This window comes from Haliotis rubra, unplaced genomic scaffold (assembly GCF_003918875.1).
Source record: "Haliotis rubra isolate DU_JTF1 unplaced genomic scaffold, ASM391887v1 Scf218, whole genome shotgun sequence".
Lineage (NCBI taxonomy): Eukaryota > Metazoa > Mollusca > Gastropoda > Lepetellida > Haliotidae > Haliotis > Haliotis rubra.
Window position 1 is genome coordinate 1,060,749 of NW_025766203.1, and position 20,564 is coordinate 1,081,312.

Below are 20,564 nucleotides of genomic sequence, written 5' to 3' on the forward strand. Positions count from 1 at the left end.
TGACCAAACATATATAATCACGACACATAGAATAACTGACCATACATTTGTAATCATGACACATAGAATGACTGACCATACATCTGTAATCATGACACATAGAATGACTGACCATACATCTGTAATCATGACACAGAGAATAACTGACCATACATCTGTAATCATGACACAGAGAATAACTGACCATACATCTGTAATCATGACACAGAGAATAACTGACCATACATCTGTAATCATGACACATAGAATGACTGACCATACATCTGTAATCATGACACAGAGAATAACTGACCATACATCTGTAATGACACATGACCAGATAATAACTGACCATATATCTGTAATCATGACACAGAGAATAACTAACCATACATCTGTAATCATGACACAGAGAATAACTGACCATACATCTGTAATCATGACACAGAGAATAACTGATCATACATCTGTTATCATGACACATAGAATGAGAGACCATACATATGTAATCATGACACAGAGAATAACTGACCATACATCTGTAATCATGACACAGAGAATAACTGATCATACATCTGTAATCATGACACATAGAATGACTGACCATACATCTGTAATCATGACACAGAGAATAACTGACCATACATCTGTAATCATGACACATAGAATGACTGACCATATGTTTGTAATCATGACACAGAGAATAACTGACCATATATCTGTAATCATGACACATAGAATAACTGACCATATATCTGTAACCATGACACATAGAATAACTGACCTTACATCTGTGATCATGACACAGAGAATAACTGACCATATATCTGTAATCATGACGCATAGAATAACTGACCATATATCTGTAATCATGACACAGAGAATGACTGACCATATATCTGTAATCATGACACATAGAATGACTGACCATACATCTGTAATCATGACACAGAGAATAACTGACCATATATCTGTCATCATGACACATAGAATAACTGACCATACATCTGTAATCATGACACATAGAACGACTGACCAAACATATATAATCATTACAGATAGAACGACTGACAATTCATATGTAATCATGACACAAAGAAAGACTGACCATACATCTGTAATCATGACACATAGAACGACTGACCAAACATATATAATCACGACACATAGAATAACTGACCATATATCTGTAATCATGACACATAGAATGACTGACCATACATCTGTAATCATGACACATAGAATGACTGACCATACATCTGTAATCATGACACAGAGAATAACTGACCATACATCTGTAATCATGACACAGAGAATAACTGACCATACATCTGTAATCATGACACAGAGAATAACTGACCATACATCTGTAATCATGACACATAGAACGACTGACCATGTGTGCAATGTGTGAAGAAAATATCTGGTGTCTTGAGAACTGAGGATTTGTTTTACATGATTACAAGCGTATGGTCAGTCTTTCCATGTGTCATGTTTATACATGTTTGATCAGCTGTTCTACATATACTGTTAAAAAAATGTTTACATATGCATGGCCAGAAGTTCTAGGTGTTATGTTTAAAGGTGTGTGGTCAGTTGTCCTTTGATTCACTGAATGTAAGGTAAATATGATTCAGTGCTGGGACTCGTGTATCACACATACATCGTGAGATCTAACTGTTTTATGTATTCTCCAACAATGCATGTTACCTACTTCATAAAAACAAACATTTGCTAACGCAAAACATATGATATACCTATATGTATAAATGACGAATCAATCGTCATATGGTCTCGGGGACAACCGAAGAGTTGTTTTACATTTGCCGCAGTAACAAGCGTATTTTGTTAGGGAAGACACTGTGCGATTGTACAAACCTGACGGTTCTCGTTCATTACCACACACGCAATGTCACCGGGACAAATAGACTTGCCATGAAGAGTTTAACATCACAGTTATAAAACTACTTCTGGATTGCTATACGTCTTCTTATACATTGTTGTGCGTGCCATTTGTGAAAGTGGCTATATTGTGGCTACTTCCTGGTTTCATTTTAGTGTGACGTGAAGTTTTGAATATATATATATATGGAAACACCGACGTTTATGTTAGATGAAGTTGTTTGTGTCAGTACTACGACACAACACTTGGTGAACAATGACTGAGCGTTGTCTGATCGCGTATCCATCAATCAGGCATTATTTAATTTCTTCCCATAAATGAATCAAAACGATTTTGTTGAAGCAACATTTATGAGTGAGTGAGGTTGGTGTTACCCTAATACTCCCGCAGCATTCCACTAATGTCACGACGGGGAACACCAATAATGGTCCTCGGGTACCCGTGACGTGGATTGACCATGTCTGACAAGGGAACGCTCTAACCATTAGGCTACCCCGCAACCCCTGAATATATAATTGACGAATAAGTGAGATTGAATAAAATCAATACCTAAGACGACAAGTTATACAATAGAATATGGCTGAAATATAGACGACGACACTTAAATTATAGTCTGTCCCTTTACAGTCTGTGCATCTCTCTCTCTCTCTCTCTCTCTCTCTCTCTCTCTCTCTCTCTCTCTCTCTCTCTCTCTCTCTCTCTCTCTCTCTCTCTCTCTCTCTCTCTCTCTCTCTCTCTCTCTCTCTCTCTCTCTCTCTCTCTCTCTCTCTCTCTCTCTCTCTCTCTCTCTCTCTCTTTTGGACATTTGTCCGTTGTCTTTGGCGAGACGGCGAAACAGCCATTACCTGGCTTATCCACAGCGGTAACCCCTCGTCCTTAGCAACGTTATATAGGCCAATTTCATATCGTCTTGATAGGGACATTTTTCTATGGTACACAAAACTAATAATGATAATATGGTAAGTGTGTATTAAACAGATTCACATCAAATATGGTGTAGTACACAGAGAGCTGCGCATGGGTAAGTGAGTGCGTTAACATTTTACATCGCAATATGTTACATTTGTGATTACACTTTCTAAATGGCATTATGTATTCATTTTACATCGCGTCAGCAATCTTACAGCCATAGACCAGTGAAAGGTGCCCATTGATTGTGACAAAGAATATGTTAGCAAAAGGGTCTCTTGCACTCTTTACAATTTAAAACGATTCACACGTCACGCCTATTTATTCGATAAAACGCCACAGCAAGGCTAGACGATCGCTTCGCAGCAAGCACAATACCTGTGATGATAAGGCCTATATATACTGCGCACCCCTTTTATTGAATAGTATTTTAGGCATGGCCATACACGCAACTACCTGCGGCCAACTGTTACGATCTCCAATCACAGATCGTATCGCCGTAAACGTGAATATACCACAACAATGGCGGCCGGTCCTACATAACCTGCGTTAGTACACTGTCGCAAACACAGTGTGTGATAAATACGTTTGTGGTGCACGGCAAATACGGGGCTTATTTGCTCATTACTACCTATTTGTGTGAGACCTGTGCTTGACGTTAGGATACGTGTTGACTTCCAATAGGAGATTTCCCCAACGAACTGAGGTATGTATGGCTGGTATTTAGATCAGTGGTTAGAGCTGTTTGAATATTTGACATTTGTGTCTGTGACAGCTTGTGGTAATGATCGCAGTGCCAGGGTGATTGTTTAAACGATCTGTATGTCCATTTGTGGCGGACATGTTACCTGCGAACAAAAATATGATACTGGCTAGGTAATCGGGCAATATGAGTATTAACATATTCGAGTAGATATGAATGTACACTACATGTCATATAACATAGGATCCATATCGAGTATATACATTGTATAATGGGTAATACAACAAATCAATATTCAATTACTAGTGGGACAAGTACAGCAAGTAACACCAGTTTATATAGTCGTGATTCAAATACAGGGAGGCATGTTATAATGACCTCATATTTCCCTTTTAAATTATTTTACAACATGTTGTATGACAGATTCGGATTCATGTAACATAAAACATATTTAGATGTCGTTCACCATATGACTGAAGTACCAGGTATGTGAAGTAAAATATCACACAAATATAAGAAGGAATGTTTTTGCGAGGGAGGCTTTATAAATACTAAACCAGGTGAAGGTGTACGAGGCTGTGTAATTATATTGTATAGAGCATGGATAGAGAGCTTGAGGGTGTGGTCGACAAGGCGACTGCGTATGTCAGCCTCTATTTATATATACCTTTAGTTGGACAGGGGACTAGAATGGTGTCCTCAAATTTCACCTAATTTTTACCCGTTTGGTACCGAGAACTAATTAGATGTGTTTGTCATGCCTGGATGAGCTGGATAAAGGGAACAAAAAATTTGTCACGTGAGGGATTAATAGGGGTACCCATTTCAACATTAGAATAAATGAATGGCAGGCTCAGTAACAGATCATGACCAGTACGTATGTCAATAGAAGATACAGACTGAGTGCATACCTATATACATATTGAATATATAGATATTTGGCTTCCGGGTTGTAATATAGACACACACAACACACCTGCACTTGCCGAAAGAGTTGACGAAATGGATAGGGGGATCAGCCTGGGGGGCATGGGTGATTGCTTTCCAAACACTCATATCAATCACTGGGTTGTCTTGTCCAGATTATTCACAAACCTGTCGCGTGGGTAGCGTAGTCTGAGTATTGCTGAGTGTGGCCTTAAACATCATACAGAACGGAAAGTTTCAATACTGTATCAAACAGCATGCCATTCAGCCTAGGTATGCTTTGTGCAAAACACAGTACCTTTTGCATAGGCAAGTCATGCCAAGGAATGCGTTTGCAAATTATGAATGGATCTATAGATGCGTTTCGATTGTGGACATCAGTCAGCATATTTATATTTAATATATAGGAATCATTATCGTCTATGTATGCATGGTTGGTCTTGCAGAACTGAACGCTTTAGTGCGAGTGTGCAATATCGAGAAACAGGGAGATCGTGATGACTCGTAGAGCGTTGACTTCATATGGTTTGAGATGATATATCTAGGTCTTTGAAGTGATTTAGAAGTGATACACATAAGGAAGAGTGTTTTTACGGATGTCAACTTCTTTATTATGAATATACACAACCTACTGTCAGTGCTAATTAACTGGAAGTACTGGCTTCCAATTGTTCCATTGTTAGCTTGCATCTTTGTTGTCCTTACATGTACATATGTATGCTCTCTGCCTCATACTATTCATTCACCTGATGAAGGAGTAAAGATATTCTCCGAAACGTTGTGTATATTCATAATAAGAAGTTGACATCCATAAAAACTCTCTTCCTTTTGATATTTATAGTTCGGGTGGGGTCCTTCTTGGCATCGTTGACAAATATATCATGAAAAGGTATGGTGGACCTCTGCCCTGTGGGTTCTTTAACGGTTTTAATTTAATAGTTGTATAAGCCAGTGACATGAAAGGGCAGTGCTACGGTGATTCAGTGATATATTTACTGTGTGAATGACATATGAAGTTTACTAGTAATAATCATAAATATTTCTACTTGATTTTACACATTTTGAAATCTATTATGTCATTTGATTTGAATGAAAAATATTTTTAAATAGCTTTCACATAACACAAACCTGGTGATGGGTACCTTACAAATCATATTACATATCTCATCTTTAAAATCAGTACAACCTGAAAACATTTACAGGATGGTAGGAGTCATGAAGCTGCAAATTCATTCTTACCCGAGTCTTCGTTCAACCAGACAATTATCCAGACAAAGATTAATATTTACACATGGTTGCAGGGTTGAAATGGGTAAAATAGACAGGATCAAACATGAAAAGAGTCCTTCAAATTATATATACATGAATAACAAACTCAGTATACGTTATTTACAATTTAAAACTTCACAGTGTGTAGGTAGCTGCAGTAAACGCTGCTGCCGATACAACTTAATACTTTCAGTTTGCAGTGTGTAGGGGGCACTGATCCATTTCCCGGGGTAATAATGTTAGCTCTATTTAGCATACATTCTTTGTATGGAAGTTGTGTAGCCCAACATTAGTACACACACCATCATTCCTCTATTTATGAAACACGAAACGTATTTCAAGTTATATCTTATTCCAGTTTCAGTTTTAGATATGGAGTGACCTGTAAACTCGACGTCGACGATGTCGCGAAGTATCTTAAAGAAGTCGGGTCCAATGCGGGTTCCCAGGGACGACGTGAAGGTTGACACACAGGATGAAGTGAAGGAGTCGGAGGATGACCAGTGTCAGTCTGCTGGAGGAGAAGGTAAATGATGGGACGGAAAGAACACAACCCTGGCGTACCCATATTTGACGTATAATTAGCCTGTAATGTTGTTATTCTAAAAACAACTCCACGGGACTTCCAACTATACTGGACAAAATAAGTTAGGGATATTGGCATTTTTATGATGGATATTTTATCAGTGTGTCAATGAATAAATAGATCATTATTCATTATTTCAAAATTCCATATATCCCTAACTATTTTTGTCCAGTATAGTTCATATTTAGAGTGAATAGAGTGTTGCACTGTTTTAGCACTATTTGAGTTAGTCTTGTTGGCGAATACCAAGAACGGGTATCCCACTTTGTACTCAGGTTTCGGTAATCAAACTTTGGTGTTGGACTTGAAGAGCGAACACTTTTAGTGCTGTGCTGACCAACCTTTCGCTTGAATCTTTCAAACGAACTGGCATGCTAACTACGAACCCGTTTTGTTTTTGTTCTCTTTGTTTGAGGGAGGGGGTAGGGGCTGGGGTTATCGTTTTCTCACCATGAGAGAGTGTCGAATGAGTACGGTTTTTATGTCACTCTAAGCAATATCTCTGTGGGGGCTTTATGTTGTACCTGTGAGGGGAATTGATCTGGGTTCATCAAACATACGCTTTAGTCGCTAGACTACCCCATCGTGCCACACACGATCACGATGAAGTAAACAAGCCATATAATTTGTAACCAGTACTAAATATCGGAAATAAATCTTATTCGGGTTAGACACAGAGACGATAGCAACATAGTGTTAAAATTGCATGATCATTAAAAATGTGATGCACGAATTACAAGAAAAATACTTGAAGTTATTTTGACCTAATTTCAAAGTATTACAATCAAACAAAGAAGCAACATTCCAATATATACTCATAGAAACAAATAAGGGAACACATGAAAGTACAAGTGTTCCTTTATCTATTTCCAGAATTTAACCCACAGTGCAATACATACCTTGTGAAGAAACCTGGAAAAGAATAAAGGAACACTTGTACTTTCATGTGTTCCCATATTCGTGTCCATGAGTATATTATGGTGTAAAATTATTCAGACACTTAAATCTATGCACATAATCTGCATGCGAATGTGTGCCTAAAATGTAATAGTAATAAAACGTGTCCTCGTAACAAGGTTATAAATTCACGGATATCTATTTCCTTTTGACGTGAAACATTTATCATTTATGTCAATGACGTCATATCAAACCTCTGTCCTATGACTCCGGTTTAAGTGTGTAAATACACCGCCCTTCGTGGTAATCTGAGGAAAGATTTAGTGCTGCAGGTTGATCTATCCGAGTCAGGCTATCGAGCTGGGGCTTATTGCTATCAACGGTTGGTTTAAGGATATGCGCTTAAAATGATAAGGGCCAGGATTCAGCCTTGCTGCACCCCACATAACACTTGAGTTTTATCGCTTTTGCTTGTGTACTTACTGGTGGCTAAAAACTCAACTGGTAATTGCACAATAATGCATAAGGGGTGCCCACAACATTAAAATTCGATCGGTGTTATATTTACTCACTGTATTTAGATCTTTTGGGAACCAGTGTCATTTATAGAGTTTCCACCGTCATAGGTTGTGTAACCAAACCCAAGCCGTAAATTAAAGCATGGCAAATATATGGTAAATCCCTGTACAGGGCAAAACATCAATTGACAAATAATAATAGTGAAAATAGGAGAGTCTACTGTATAGGGGTGCAACAAACTCCCGATTAGAACGTGTAAAACGTATTACGTGTCGAACGTGCGCTTGCTTCGCAGTATAAAATGGGTATCTGCGTATTCCATATCAAATAATTATTTCTAATGGTTGTGTCGAACATCGGTTAATTCGAAGTATTTCCGTAGGTCTCTTCAACTTCGACACAACGGTTTTTGATTGTACATTGTTTCATTGTGACTGACCATTCCCATTGTGCCTTTGGTGTTCCCCAAATTGACAAACACTTAAACTAAAAGATAATATACACTGATCGTTTTCAAAATTGTAACGGATTTCATAATGCATTTGGATTCCATTCAAGTAATTGCCTGTGTGGGAAAATTATGTGGGAATCTACCATCAAGATAGGTCTTGATTTAATCAAATGCAGATATTCTGCATTCACTTTTTCGGGACTGCACACGGTTGACTACAGTTAACTTGAACACACCCACGCGAGGAGACAGATAATACACGAATAACAGCTTATCGGCGAGCTGACTTCAATGTCGCATGAGGTCGCTGTACGTCAGCGTCGAGGAGAATATGGAACGAGGCCAGTGGTTGTTGTGTACACGTAGCTACACGGACGCGTTTCACTTTGATTACAAGCAAGATAATACACCAACTTGCTGGGTCACAGTGAGCTGGGTACAGTGTACGACTGGACCAAGTATTTGTGTAAATATATCCGTTTTTCTGTACTGTCTCCCGACGTGAAGTCACAGTACTAGTGTTGGCAATGCAATCCAGGGTGCGCCGTGCAGTCGATCGGTACAAAACACCCAGGGGAGTGCCACTTGATTATGCTGTCGAGGCTGCAGCTTATGTCGATTAACTTTAAAGCAGTGAGAAACATCAGTGTTGTGTTGCAGTGTCTGTGGTATTGACGTTTAAATATAGATTATTATTCTCCCGTTGCGCATGATAGGCAGCTTTGTGAGCACTACGTTTAATTGACAACGGTCGTGCACCATAAACCGGTTGCAGTATTGATAAACATAGAATAGAATTAATAGAATAAAATTACACTGTACTGCATACTGTCCACAGTACTGAACACTTTACACAGTAACTGTACACTGTCCCTTCCACCGATCAACACCTGATATTAGACTGACTGACTGAGTTTAGTTTTACGCCGCTTTTAGCAATATTTTAGCAATATCACGGCGGGGGACACCAGAAATGGGCTTAACACATTGTGCCCATGTGGGGAATCGAACCCGGGTCTTCGGCGTGACGAGCAAACGCTTTAACCACTAGACTACCCCACCTGATATTAGAAATATAGGAGCCCGTCAGTTTCATTTTTAGATCTATGCTTAAAGATTCAGAGTGACAAAAGACTTTCCACAGGACTACATGACAAAAGTGTGACTTCAGCTTTCTAACTGACAACACTCCCTGTATATTCCAGCGTTTTGATTCCAGAACGCCCCAACATTTGGGGTTCAAATTTTGTAAAGTAGATATAAGGAGAACATTTGTAAATTTTACAAATTAGAGGGAAAGGTATGTCTGATTCAATTCTCTACTTGTATCCTAATTTCCCATGCTTACTGACAGCAGCGCGATAACCAATGGGACTCAGTATTCGGACTGCTGTCAATCGCTCTTCAATGTGCTTCACCGGGTGGCCTTCAAGGACCAAAAACTTTATGACTGCTCTGTACTCAAACTTATCCATTTCTGCCGTTTCAATAGGGATACACATGATTAGATGTCAAGTGGCAACGAACGACATGTGCATGTGAATATTACGTTTATGTGAATGATATAAACCATTCTTCAATATCACACAGTTATTTTTATCATGCACATATCAGAAGTATTTTAGGCTCAAAACGTTTTGATAGCCCCTCGTACCTCTAACAACCGGTGAACTGCTCGTGTACAAAATTCAGACCAGTCTAGTTTACAAGAAGCTTCATGTTTGTTGTTATTCTTTAAGTATTATTTGAGATAGTATTAGTATTAGTATAGGTATTCGTTTTAGCAGTATTGGACTGCAAATCATAAACGCAGTCACAGCTATTTACTTCAACTTGTTACCACGAAATGCGATGTGTGTAACATGTGTGTAATGCTATGTTTGTGTTTTCGTTTAGCCGAGGCATCAGTTCCTGATACCAGCGGAGAGGACAGGAAAGATGAACCAAAAAAGCCATTCAAGAACAAGAATCTGAAGGCCAAGGATTCCATAAGGTTGTCAAGTAACAGATTAGGATCATCACCAAGATCCAGATTCTTGCAAAAGCGAAAGGAGTCTGGCAGTTCACCCCGCATGCTGAAAATTAAAGAGGGCGAACACACTTTTACTTACCCTGAAACAGTGAGAGCAGATCCTGTAAACATACCGGGTGATGCCCAAGAGGGAACGTCTGTTACGGATACTTCACGTGGAACGCTCAAGAAGGATACTGTAGATATTAAGCCAAGTAAGGATTCTGTACACAGACCACCTGGTAAGGATGCTGAACACAAAACTTCCAAGGAGGATACTATAGACAGAGCGAACAGTAATTATCCTGTGCACAAAACATCTAGTAATGATGCTGAACACAAAACGTCCAAGAAGGAAACTGTAACGCTGGATGAATATCCTGTACAAAGAACATCTGGTAAAGATGCTGAACCCAAAACGTCCAAGGAAGATAACGTAGATAGAACATCTAGATAACGCACGTTAAGGATTCTGTAGAAAGAACATCTGGAACGGATGTTGAACACAAAACGTCCAGGGAAAATAATGTAGATATAGCGCGAAATAAGGATTCTGTACACAGACCACCTGGTAAGGATGCTGAACACAAAACGTCCATGGAGGAAACTATAGACAGAGCGCACAGTGAATATCCTGTACACAGAACATCTGATAAGGATGCTACACAGAAAACATCCAAGGAGGATACTGTAGACAGAGCGGACCCTGTACACAGAACATCTGGTAAGGATGCTACACAGAAAACATCCAAGGAGGATACTGTAGACAGAGCGGACCCTGTACACAGAACATCTGGTAAGGATGCTACACAGAAAGCGTCCAAGGAGGATACTATAGACAGAGTGGACCCTGTACACAGAACATCTGGAAAGGATGCTACACAGAAAGCGCCCAAGGAGGATACTGTAGACAGAGAGCCCGGTACACATCCTGTACACAGAACATCTGGAAAGGATTCTACACAGAAAACGTCCAAGGAGGATACTGTAGACAGAGAGCCCGGTACACATCCTGTACACAGAACATCTGGAAAGGATGCTACACAGAAAACATCCAAGGAGGATACTATAGACAGAGAGCCCGGTACACATCCTGTACACAGAACATCTGGAAAGGATTCTACACAGAAAACGTCCAAGGAGGATACTGTAGACAGAGAGCCCGGTACACATCCTGTACACAGAACATCTGGAAAGGATTCTACACAGAAAGCGTCAAAGGAGGATACTGTAGACAGAGAACCTGGTACACATCCTGTACACAGAACATCTGGAAAGGATGCTGAACACAAAACGTCCAAGGAGGAAACTATAGACAGAGAGCCCGGTACAAATCCTGTACACAGAACATCTGGAAAGGATGCTACACAGAAAACATCCAAGGAGGATACTATAGACAGAGAGCCCGGTACAAATCCTGTACACAGATCATCTTGTAAGGATACTACACAGAAAACATCCAAGGAGGATACTGTAGACAGAGTGGACCCTGTACACAGAACATCTGGAAAGGATGCTATACTCAAAACGATCAGTGACGATAATGTAGATAAAACGCCCGATAAGGATCCCGTTCACAGAACATCTTGTAAGGATGCTGAACACAAAACGTCCAAGGAGAATACTGCAAGCAAAACCTGCAGATCTGAGGATTCTGGTCATGTCCACGCTCCCATAGATGTGGACTATAACGGAAAGACAGCCCCCCATTTGCATACCACATCAGTCACAAAGTCTCCCAACAAAATCCGGATCGAAGAACAGGGGATGGGTTTGGCTCCTGCTGGTGGAGGCTATGAAACCGAGGTGTTCGTGAGAGACGATGTTGTGGCTGAAGATCAAGACACATCCTCATGTGGATACATGGCGGGTGGTTCTCATGTCGAGGTGGATAACCCTGACAGCATAGTTTCTGAACCAGACAATTCTAGTCACGTCGAATCTGAAATATATTCTAAAGGGACTATGGATATGCAAGCCTTACTGAAAGAATGTCCTAGTCCTAAGGATAAGATAGAAGACCACGTTTTGCCAACAGATAATCCTAGTCCAGAACATATTGTAGAACTGCAAGATCGACCAGCAGTAGATGGTGGGTCTAAGGGTGATGGAGAAGAACATTTATCAATAGTTGGACATATGCCTACAAATATTGTAGAAGTTGAAACTGTGACAATAGTAGACATTCATCCTTATGCTACCTTCCATGCACAAGTTGATAATGTAGATGTGCCCGCAGATGTTCCATTTTCGGAGGAGACTGTAGGAGTTCCAGTTGTTCCAGCAGTAGATCAAATTCCACCAAACACTGAACAGGTACAAGGGCTTCCAGCATTAGAACCTTTCCAGAAAGATGTGAAAGTGGAAGATTTGTCAGACTCCACTTCTCAAACTTCGTCCAGCACTGTTAGTTCTTTACTTGATGGAACGGACAGGGAGTATCATAAAGAAAATGTTATTCCATCACGTCCTGTTCTGGATATGGGCAATAGTGTACCTGAAGAGTTCGGCGTGGAACAGTCCCAACACAGTAATGGGAAGACAGACAACACGCCCACGAGTGTCACTGGTGCCCAAAATAACGGTAGGTAACGTGCACAAATACCACCACAACATATCCGTATTTGCGATTTTGTAAATTCCCTCAAGCGTGTTTACTATGTCATTGAACATTGTGCTCTTCGCTTTGCTTTCAGATGAAGAAGATGCGTGGTCCTACTCTGACGATGAATGCTTTGTTTGACAGCCATGGAACTAGAAAATCAGCATTCAACTTTACATTCCTTTCCAGAATTATTGGCCCTATTCATGTCTTAATAAGGCAGGCTTGGCTGCTTTGTATCTGATGAAAAGCTGTGACAGCGACAATTAGCTGAGTGTCCTATATAGAACATAATGTAATTATAGAACTATGTGTGTTAAAGAAAACGAATATGTTCACTCGCTTCAAATATACCGTCCATGAGCGTTATCATTTGCCCTGTTTGACCAAACTCAAGATATACATTGAGGAGAAATTTGAAGTAATCCACATGAAGATAACCCAACCAGACATGAACTTGATCCGAACGCTTCAGGTAATACCGGAATCATGCCAAGAAACAGCCTCTTAACGTCAACCGGCTTTCGTGTAATGTTGACGTTATCCTGATGCAGTTGTGACTGGATGCATTTGTGTAAAATTTGTGGTTCCTGTTAATTTACATCCATTCAAGAATTAAAGCTGACCATGTGTTCATTATCTAGTGCTGTGCCTTTCAGCACCATGACTTATAGTGAATGTGGCCACATATATTTTCAATCGGATAACAAGTTGTGCCGAACCTGTGCTGAATTTGTGCTGAAAATTTGTTAGTTAACCATTTTTGGTTGCTATTGCTGCTCTAAGACGGTCCTAGACATGTATATGCATTGGCTGTTGAGGACTTAGTAAATATTTGTTTTCAAAATAAAAACGTTACTATTGAAGTCAATGGAAAATATTTAGTTTTGTGTAACTTATCAACGGCGTAACGGTTACAAGTGTACATGTATATAAGAGATAACTAATACCTGATTTTAATAGGATTTTCAACAATGAGTAAATCTGGCCTACATACCCTGAAGCAAATATAACCAATAATGCCAATACATGCCTAGAATGTGTGGCAAGTCTAGATTATCACAGTTCCTGGAGATGATGATAGTATCTGGGCTCCCTGACTATAATATAATTCATAAACCGTTTATTCTGTAACATATGTTCATTTCAGAGAATAGGTGTTTGCCTATACAATGAGAATCAAGCATTATTTATTGAATTGGTAGAATATGCAGTTGTGCTATAAGTTTTTCTTATACTACATAAAACATAAGGACAGACAGATTGTTTCAGATTATGGTACTATAGTACCGTATCTTACTATAACATTAACTGTAGTAATAAGAAAGATTTGTGTCCTTTGTATGTTTCCCAAGAACTCAGCAATTTTATTTAACGGACAAAATCGAGTCTGGACCAGACAATCCAATGATTGGCATCATGGGATAAGAATTGAGTGGTCTTGAGTGTATTAGTATAGTCTGTTTGCAGTGAAAACGTTCCGATGAATTTCACTTAAACAAGAAAGTAAATCGAATAAAGTGAAATTAAGATTGCGAATCCTCATAATTTTACCTTGCCAACTGAACATTTAAATATCAGAAGTTTATTCATCTTAGGATAAAAGTTGTTTACCAAACGATCATGGTTTCAAATCGTTATTATTGGTTTGTATTACAAGGGTGTATGCACATTAAATGAAACACCGAGAACAAGTAGGGTTGGTCTAAGTTAACGCTCATCACGTACCGCACTGCATTCGTTCCATTTACTGCGCTTACCCCCTTGTAATACAAACCAATAATAGCTATTTGAATCTATGATCGTTTGTTAAACAACTTTTATCCTAAGATGAATTCAAATGTTCAATTGGCAAGGTAAAATTATGAGGATTCGCAATCTTAATTTCACTTTATTTGATTTACTTTTTTGTTTAAAGTGAAATTCATCGGTACGTTTTCACTGCAAAGAGCCTATAGTATGTATTCATTTGTGATAGTATTTGGACCATCTGTCTGATCTTCATCAAGTGACCATGTGCATGTTGTAATAAGATACGCGGTTTGTTGTCAGTAAAATATATCGTTACACGTAGATGTGTACCTTCCTATGAGACCGCCTCCGTGGTGCAGTGGTTAGAGCGTCCGCCCGGAGAGCGGAAGGTCGCGGGTTCGATCCCCGACCGCGTCATACCAAAAGACGTTAAAATATGGTACTTGTCGGTCCCTGCCTGGCGCTCGGCATTAATGGGTACAACAAGGATTGGTCGGCTCGGAGTCAGTATAATGTGTCTGAGTGGGGTATTCATGCTTCACTGCGGCGTGGTATCTCAGTGGGCTAGCACTATAAAACCAGCTTAAGTCTGGGCTAGTACAAGCAGCCGCACCTACACATACACACGCATACACGTCGTCATATGAGCGAAATATTCTCAAGCACGACGTTAAACCCAATTTCACCTCACCTCACCTCACCTTCCTATGATGTGATGAGTGTAATGAGTGAGTTAAAAAATTGTATAGTGACATCGGCAGTATTTCAGCTATATCGTGACTATATCAAGTTATATATTAATAACAATTATAGGTAAATTCTGAAAACCTGTCAACGAAGGACAGTAAAACAACCAGTTTATCACCGATATGAATTTTAAAAATAGTAATTAAATTTAAAACATATAACTAAATATGTCAACACAACAGAAAAACAACATAGATCGCCAACAACTGAAGGTACAGCACCATGGTGTCAGTTCCAAGGTGAAGGACATGCCATGTTCCGAATATTGACTTGTCAGCTCGTACCTATTTCACCAACATCACGTTGACAGGGAAGTTTATTAACCATCGGCTCATCCAATCCCCTTCTTCGGGTACCATAATGTCAGTTGTTGAACTGGCGTCTCATTAAGAACTCCTGGTAGAGCCAGGAACAACCGACGTAATTTATATTAGGGTGAGATAGCGAGTGGATGCGAGTTTGAACTAAGCCGGTTTGAAGAACTAGATATACGCTTGTACCGTTCTCTTTGGTGCGAATCGTTGATCAGTCTCTCAGATCAATGTTCAGTTGATAGTTCACTCTCGTGGACCCCGTTCCACAGAGCGACCATCACTGTCGTTCATCTATGTTAAAATAGGGTTGGGATAATACGGGAAGGTTCCGTCAAAAAGCATCAGCATTCTGCCTGTGGCAATTAATTCACCAAATCATGACCAAAATACGACAGTTCAGAAAGAACTAGAAACACAGGCAATAAGTTTACTAAACTTTATTTGCAGAGACGTGGCTTGAACATAGTTCCAAGCAAGCTCAAAATACATCATCAAACAGCGGGTGTAGATACGACAGCACAAGCCTTGTCCACCCTCAAGGGGAGATAACCGTGCTTTTTAGGGTGCATCTTCATGACATGACAAATCTTTATAAGACATCTTCTGTATTTGTACTTAATACATTAACAGTGACCTACTGCATATAGACATAGTCACAGGCAGTTCATTTAGATAAAACAAATCGTGTTTTATCTAAATTACTTAATATTATTACTGTTCATATATACTGATGATACAAAATAACGGAACGGAAGTAAAAAATAACATGGTTTTGCATATTTTTGACAAACCAGGATTAAGGATTATTTGAGATTGTTCAACATCTAACCAAGGAAACCAAAATGATTTTGCTCATGCTAATTATAAGCATTGCATACAGCAGTAGTTTTTTCGCTATGCGTTCCCTTACTTCGTTCCATCAGTATATACGGTTAATCCCCTTAAAAATACAGTAAAATCTAATTACACTTTACTGCACTCATGATATGGCGTAATCAAATTTATTAATCACTAAAATTACATCAAGTTCACATTTACAATAGATACAGTTTACGAGTGCGACAGTTATAAAATATTCTGTTTATTTTGTTTTAAAAAAAAGTGGCATTTTCTACTCTGGAATGCTTCAGGCCACTTCTCGATTCCCCAACCAGATATCAGACAGAATTAATCAAAAACTTTTCAGTCAATTACTGAAGGCTGCGAACACAATATACCGTTCTCATACATGTGATGCATATCCTAAAAACATTTGAAACATTGTGTTTTGATAAATATTGCAAACACCGACTGTGGCATCTTCACCATTAAGCACCATTATATCGTCACCAAGTCTAACACCGCGGGAGCTTACATGGAACCGGTTGCATACAGAGGAACCTCACTAACCCAGACACTGCACTTACTGCCAAAATATATCCGGACGTATGGGAGATGGGCTATTGTAATATATATATTCCAAAACGGTTTGTCCGGGGGTGGAATTGTCAGATTACCAGTGCCCGGATTAACAAGGGTCCAGTATCTACAGTAAGGCTAAGTACTAGTATGAGCGTTGTGTCGGCTACAAAGGACGGTTTTGTGGGGAAATGAAAGCACATCATATGAATCTCTAGGCAGGTCTACATCAAAACTTACATATCTTGTATATATATAATATATATATGCACAATATCATCAGCTCTGTGGCACTACATGTGAACGTTACATTCATACTAAAACCAATATGTGATGCTCCATTTACAGCTTGCACCGGAACATCGCGGAGACGTCCTAAAATATGCTCCACTTTGGTTAAGTTATTCTTATCATTACGCATGTGGAATCACAGAGTGGGATACTTCTACAGAAAATATTGACAGTGTGCACATTCTCAAGCAACAGTGAAAATGTGAATACATTTATGTGACGTGAAAATATGATGACGTTATAAACGTCATTATGATCTCGATGAATATGTACAAAACATCATAAATGACGTTGCAGGCAAAAAAAATGGAAATGGGAATCATCGTCTCTGGACGATAATAATAACTTATTCTTCAGTCGTCGTCCATTTTAGAACAATCGTCAGTAAGAGATGAAATAAAGAGGATGTTATCACCGAAAAAGCCTAGATTCTACTTCTATTTTTTCTTAAACAAGACACGATATTCCCATCAAAACCATTATCATCAACATGACGTCTGTGATAACAAACGTCTCGTCTCCAGCACCAGTTCCAATAAAACCCACAAGTCCCACAGACTCTTAAAGCTCAATCAGGCCGTGGGATTATTTTCTCTCACGCCCAATCTATAAGCGCATTTCGCTATTAATATTATCAACATCCCAGCGAAATTTTAAATCGAACATAATCGCACAGCCCGTGTATCCATAATCTCAAACTCAAAATATAGACATATCCTTTAACCGCCTCTTCACAAAATATAACATTCATTATAGTGTAACAGTTTTACAAAATGAGAGTATTGGGTCTATTGAGAACAAGCTAGCTACATAAATCTCCATCATCAGCACCAGAGTTATACGGAAGGGCAGTGGGGACAAATACGCAAACATTCTACATTTACACATGTGTTAGGATTCTACTGGGATTCTACTGAGATTCTTAGAAGTTGTTAAAATTGTAGAGCGAAATTCACCACCTGTGTGACATAACCTTTGAAAATCAAGTGTCATATTTTTCATTCACATGCATCCTTTCTACAATTTTGGCACATACTGACTACCGTACATTGAACAATGCAAAACAAACACACACTGAGTATTGCCCAGGTTACCACAGCCTACGGGAGACTAGAGAGGACATAATTGAGCAAAAACGAAATAGCGATATCCCTACAAACTGACTTGAACTGGCAGTTACGGCTTTACAAGAAAAGCTTGCAGAAAACAATCAGAGTTGTTCATTATACGCATATTAACACTAGGCGGGATATAAAAATGTCGATTTGACAAATAACATAAATAGTATTTCCTAATTATAATAACATCATTTCAGTATACCACAATCAAGCATCCACACATGGAATATCACACACCTTCAGACTGAGTATTGCAAAACGCATGCAGAAATTATGTCGTAACAAAGATTCTAAGCAAAGGCGTTCGACTTTGGTACAATGCTAAACGAGACTTAGCCTAAGTGGTATCATTTAATAACATGCATTATCATACCGTAGTTATGGCGATGGTGGTACATGGCAAGAAAGGCGGATACTTTGGTTATTAAAATAATCGCCTTTATCTCCTGATATTCCTTATGTTGTTTGTTCCGGCAGGATGAGCTTGAGCCAATTCATATGATCCCGAATAATGTTGGATGGAAATGGAAATAAATTAGCCTGACAAAACTGAGGTATGTGCCTCATTGACTGGCCTTATCTGTTTGGTCGGTGTAGTCGCCATGACGTCTCAGCAACGTCTACAAAGTTGCAAACATCCTACAGTGGACACAGAGATGAACAGTGGACATCTACAACATATTTCTATGACGTCACATGCTTCACAGAAGGTATTTTCCTTTGTCAAGGGCTAATTTGACAATCCTATCCATTAGGACTGGCTAAAATGACCGATAATCGGAAATAGTCGATAGGAAAAATCATTAACGATTATCGATATGAAAACTGTTAACGACAGTATCGTACATTAACTTATGTGAGGGAAAAAGGTTCTCACACAATATACAAATTTAGCACTGTTAATACTGCATGTAAAAACATGTCACAACTGACTAATGAAGTGAAATATATTCAATATTTTCAGATATTTTTGGCATTTTCGTCTTCTTTATCGATAATCGATCAATATTTAGGTAACGATTATCGATCTCTATGATCTTTATCGATAGCCAGCCCTATTTACCATAGTAACATATTCCTCATCAATGTTTACGATATATTCCCAAAATCATCGAGAGGAATCATCTGTACATTAAACACTTTCCTGAAGTTATTAATTTCATAATATTCTCGTCTTATGGCGCAGATGTACATATATACCTACTGCATCGCACAGTCCGAGAATAAGAAACACTATGTAGCCAATAAATTTACATAAATTGTTCTCTCTGTTCTGAAAAGTATTACGGATGAAGCCTTATATCATCTCAATACCCCCAGAAATCCGGACTGATTACAACGAGTACAACACAAATATTTTGGAACATTATGTACACAAAAGAAATAAATAAGTATGACAATTACTTACATTATCTTATCAAGGATCAAACCAGTATGAGTATTTTCTCTCTCTGACTCACAAGCCAATAAAATATGCATCGATCTTTGAATAACACAAAACAATGGAGGATTTTCTGGCCAAAGATTATAATACTGTATATTTAACGAAAAATCACAATATGGCCAACTATCTTCCTTGGTGACTGAAAACTGTAACAAAAGGCTAATTTAAGGTGCAAAGACCAAAAGGCGACCTGTGAACTAACATACAATTACAACCGACAAAGGGGTACAAGTCTTCGGCACTAATGTGATTGGTGATATAGAAGAAATAAACATGAAATTATGAGGATCACGTGACCGGATATAGATGGCGCTGCGCCATGGAATCTATTCTGTAAGGGAAACTGAATGCGCGCTCCAGAGCACTTGAGCCAGTCTTTAGCTATGGATTTTGGATAACCTCGTCGACCGCGCATCTTCAGGTCATAGAACTCCCAGTAATTTTGGCCTTGGAAGAAATACGTTTTTTCTGCAAGAAAAATATAAAAAAATTATGTCCATGTCGAGGAAAAGTTTTATTATTTCTATGCAACGTTACCTTAAAATGTTGACGAAAACATGAGAATACGTTTCATATTAAGTTTAAATATAGTGAGTGATTGAGTTTAGTTTTATGCCGCTTTAAGCACTATTCCAGCAATATCACGGCAGGGGACACCAGAAATGGGCTTCACGCGTACCCAGGTGGATCGAACCCGGGTCTTCAGCGTGACGAGCGAACGGTTCAACCACTAAGCTACCCCAC

General features: G+C 39.0%; 2 protein-coding genes across 6 annotated transcripts in view; one reads left to right on the forward strand and one right to left on the reverse strand.

Annotated features, from left to right (window-relative positions):
- The first annotated feature begins 3,204 nt into the window (after positions 1 to 3,204).
- LOC124277098 lies at positions 3,205 to 13,627 on the forward strand. Of its 3 annotated transcripts, none has more exons than XM_046712752.1 (5): positions 3,205 to 3,497; positions 6,049 to 6,216; positions 10,040 to 10,785; positions 11,407 to 12,738; positions 12,851 to 13,627. In XM_046712752.1, the coding sequence occupies exons 3-5, from the start codon at positions 10,752 to 10,754 to the stop codon at positions 12,895 to 12,897; spliced, it is 1,413 nt and encodes a 470-aa protein (XP_046568708.1). In that variant the 5' UTR covers positions 3,205 to 3,497; positions 6,049 to 6,216; positions 10,040 to 10,751; the 3' UTR covers positions 12,898 to 13,627. The 3 variants fall into 3 exon arrangements, with proteins under 3 accessions (XP_046568708.1, XP_046568706.1, XP_046568707.1); XM_046712750.1 differs by having other exon boundaries at positions 3,206 to 3,497; positions 10,040 to 10,801; positions 10,946 to 12,738; XM_046712751.1 differs by having other exon boundaries at positions 3,206 to 3,497; positions 6,055 to 6,216; positions 10,040 to 10,801; positions 10,946 to 12,738.
- A 2,364-nt stretch (positions 13,628 to 15,991) lies between these two features.
- Positions 15,992 to 20,564, reverse strand: part of LOC124277099 (matrix metalloproteinase-2-like) — a 77,023-nt gene continuing 72,450 nt past the window's right edge. For 2 of the 3 annotated variants that reach the window (XM_046712755.1, XM_046712753.1), the window contains exon 9: positions 15,992 to 20,288. In XM_046712755.1, coding sequence (XP_046568711.1) covers positions 20,062 to 20,288 — 227 coding nt within the window. In that variant the 3' untranslated portion in view covers positions 15,992 to 20,061. The remainder of the gene's footprint in view (positions 20,289 to 20,564) is intronic. The other variant, XM_046712754.1, reaches the window with a different exon arrangement.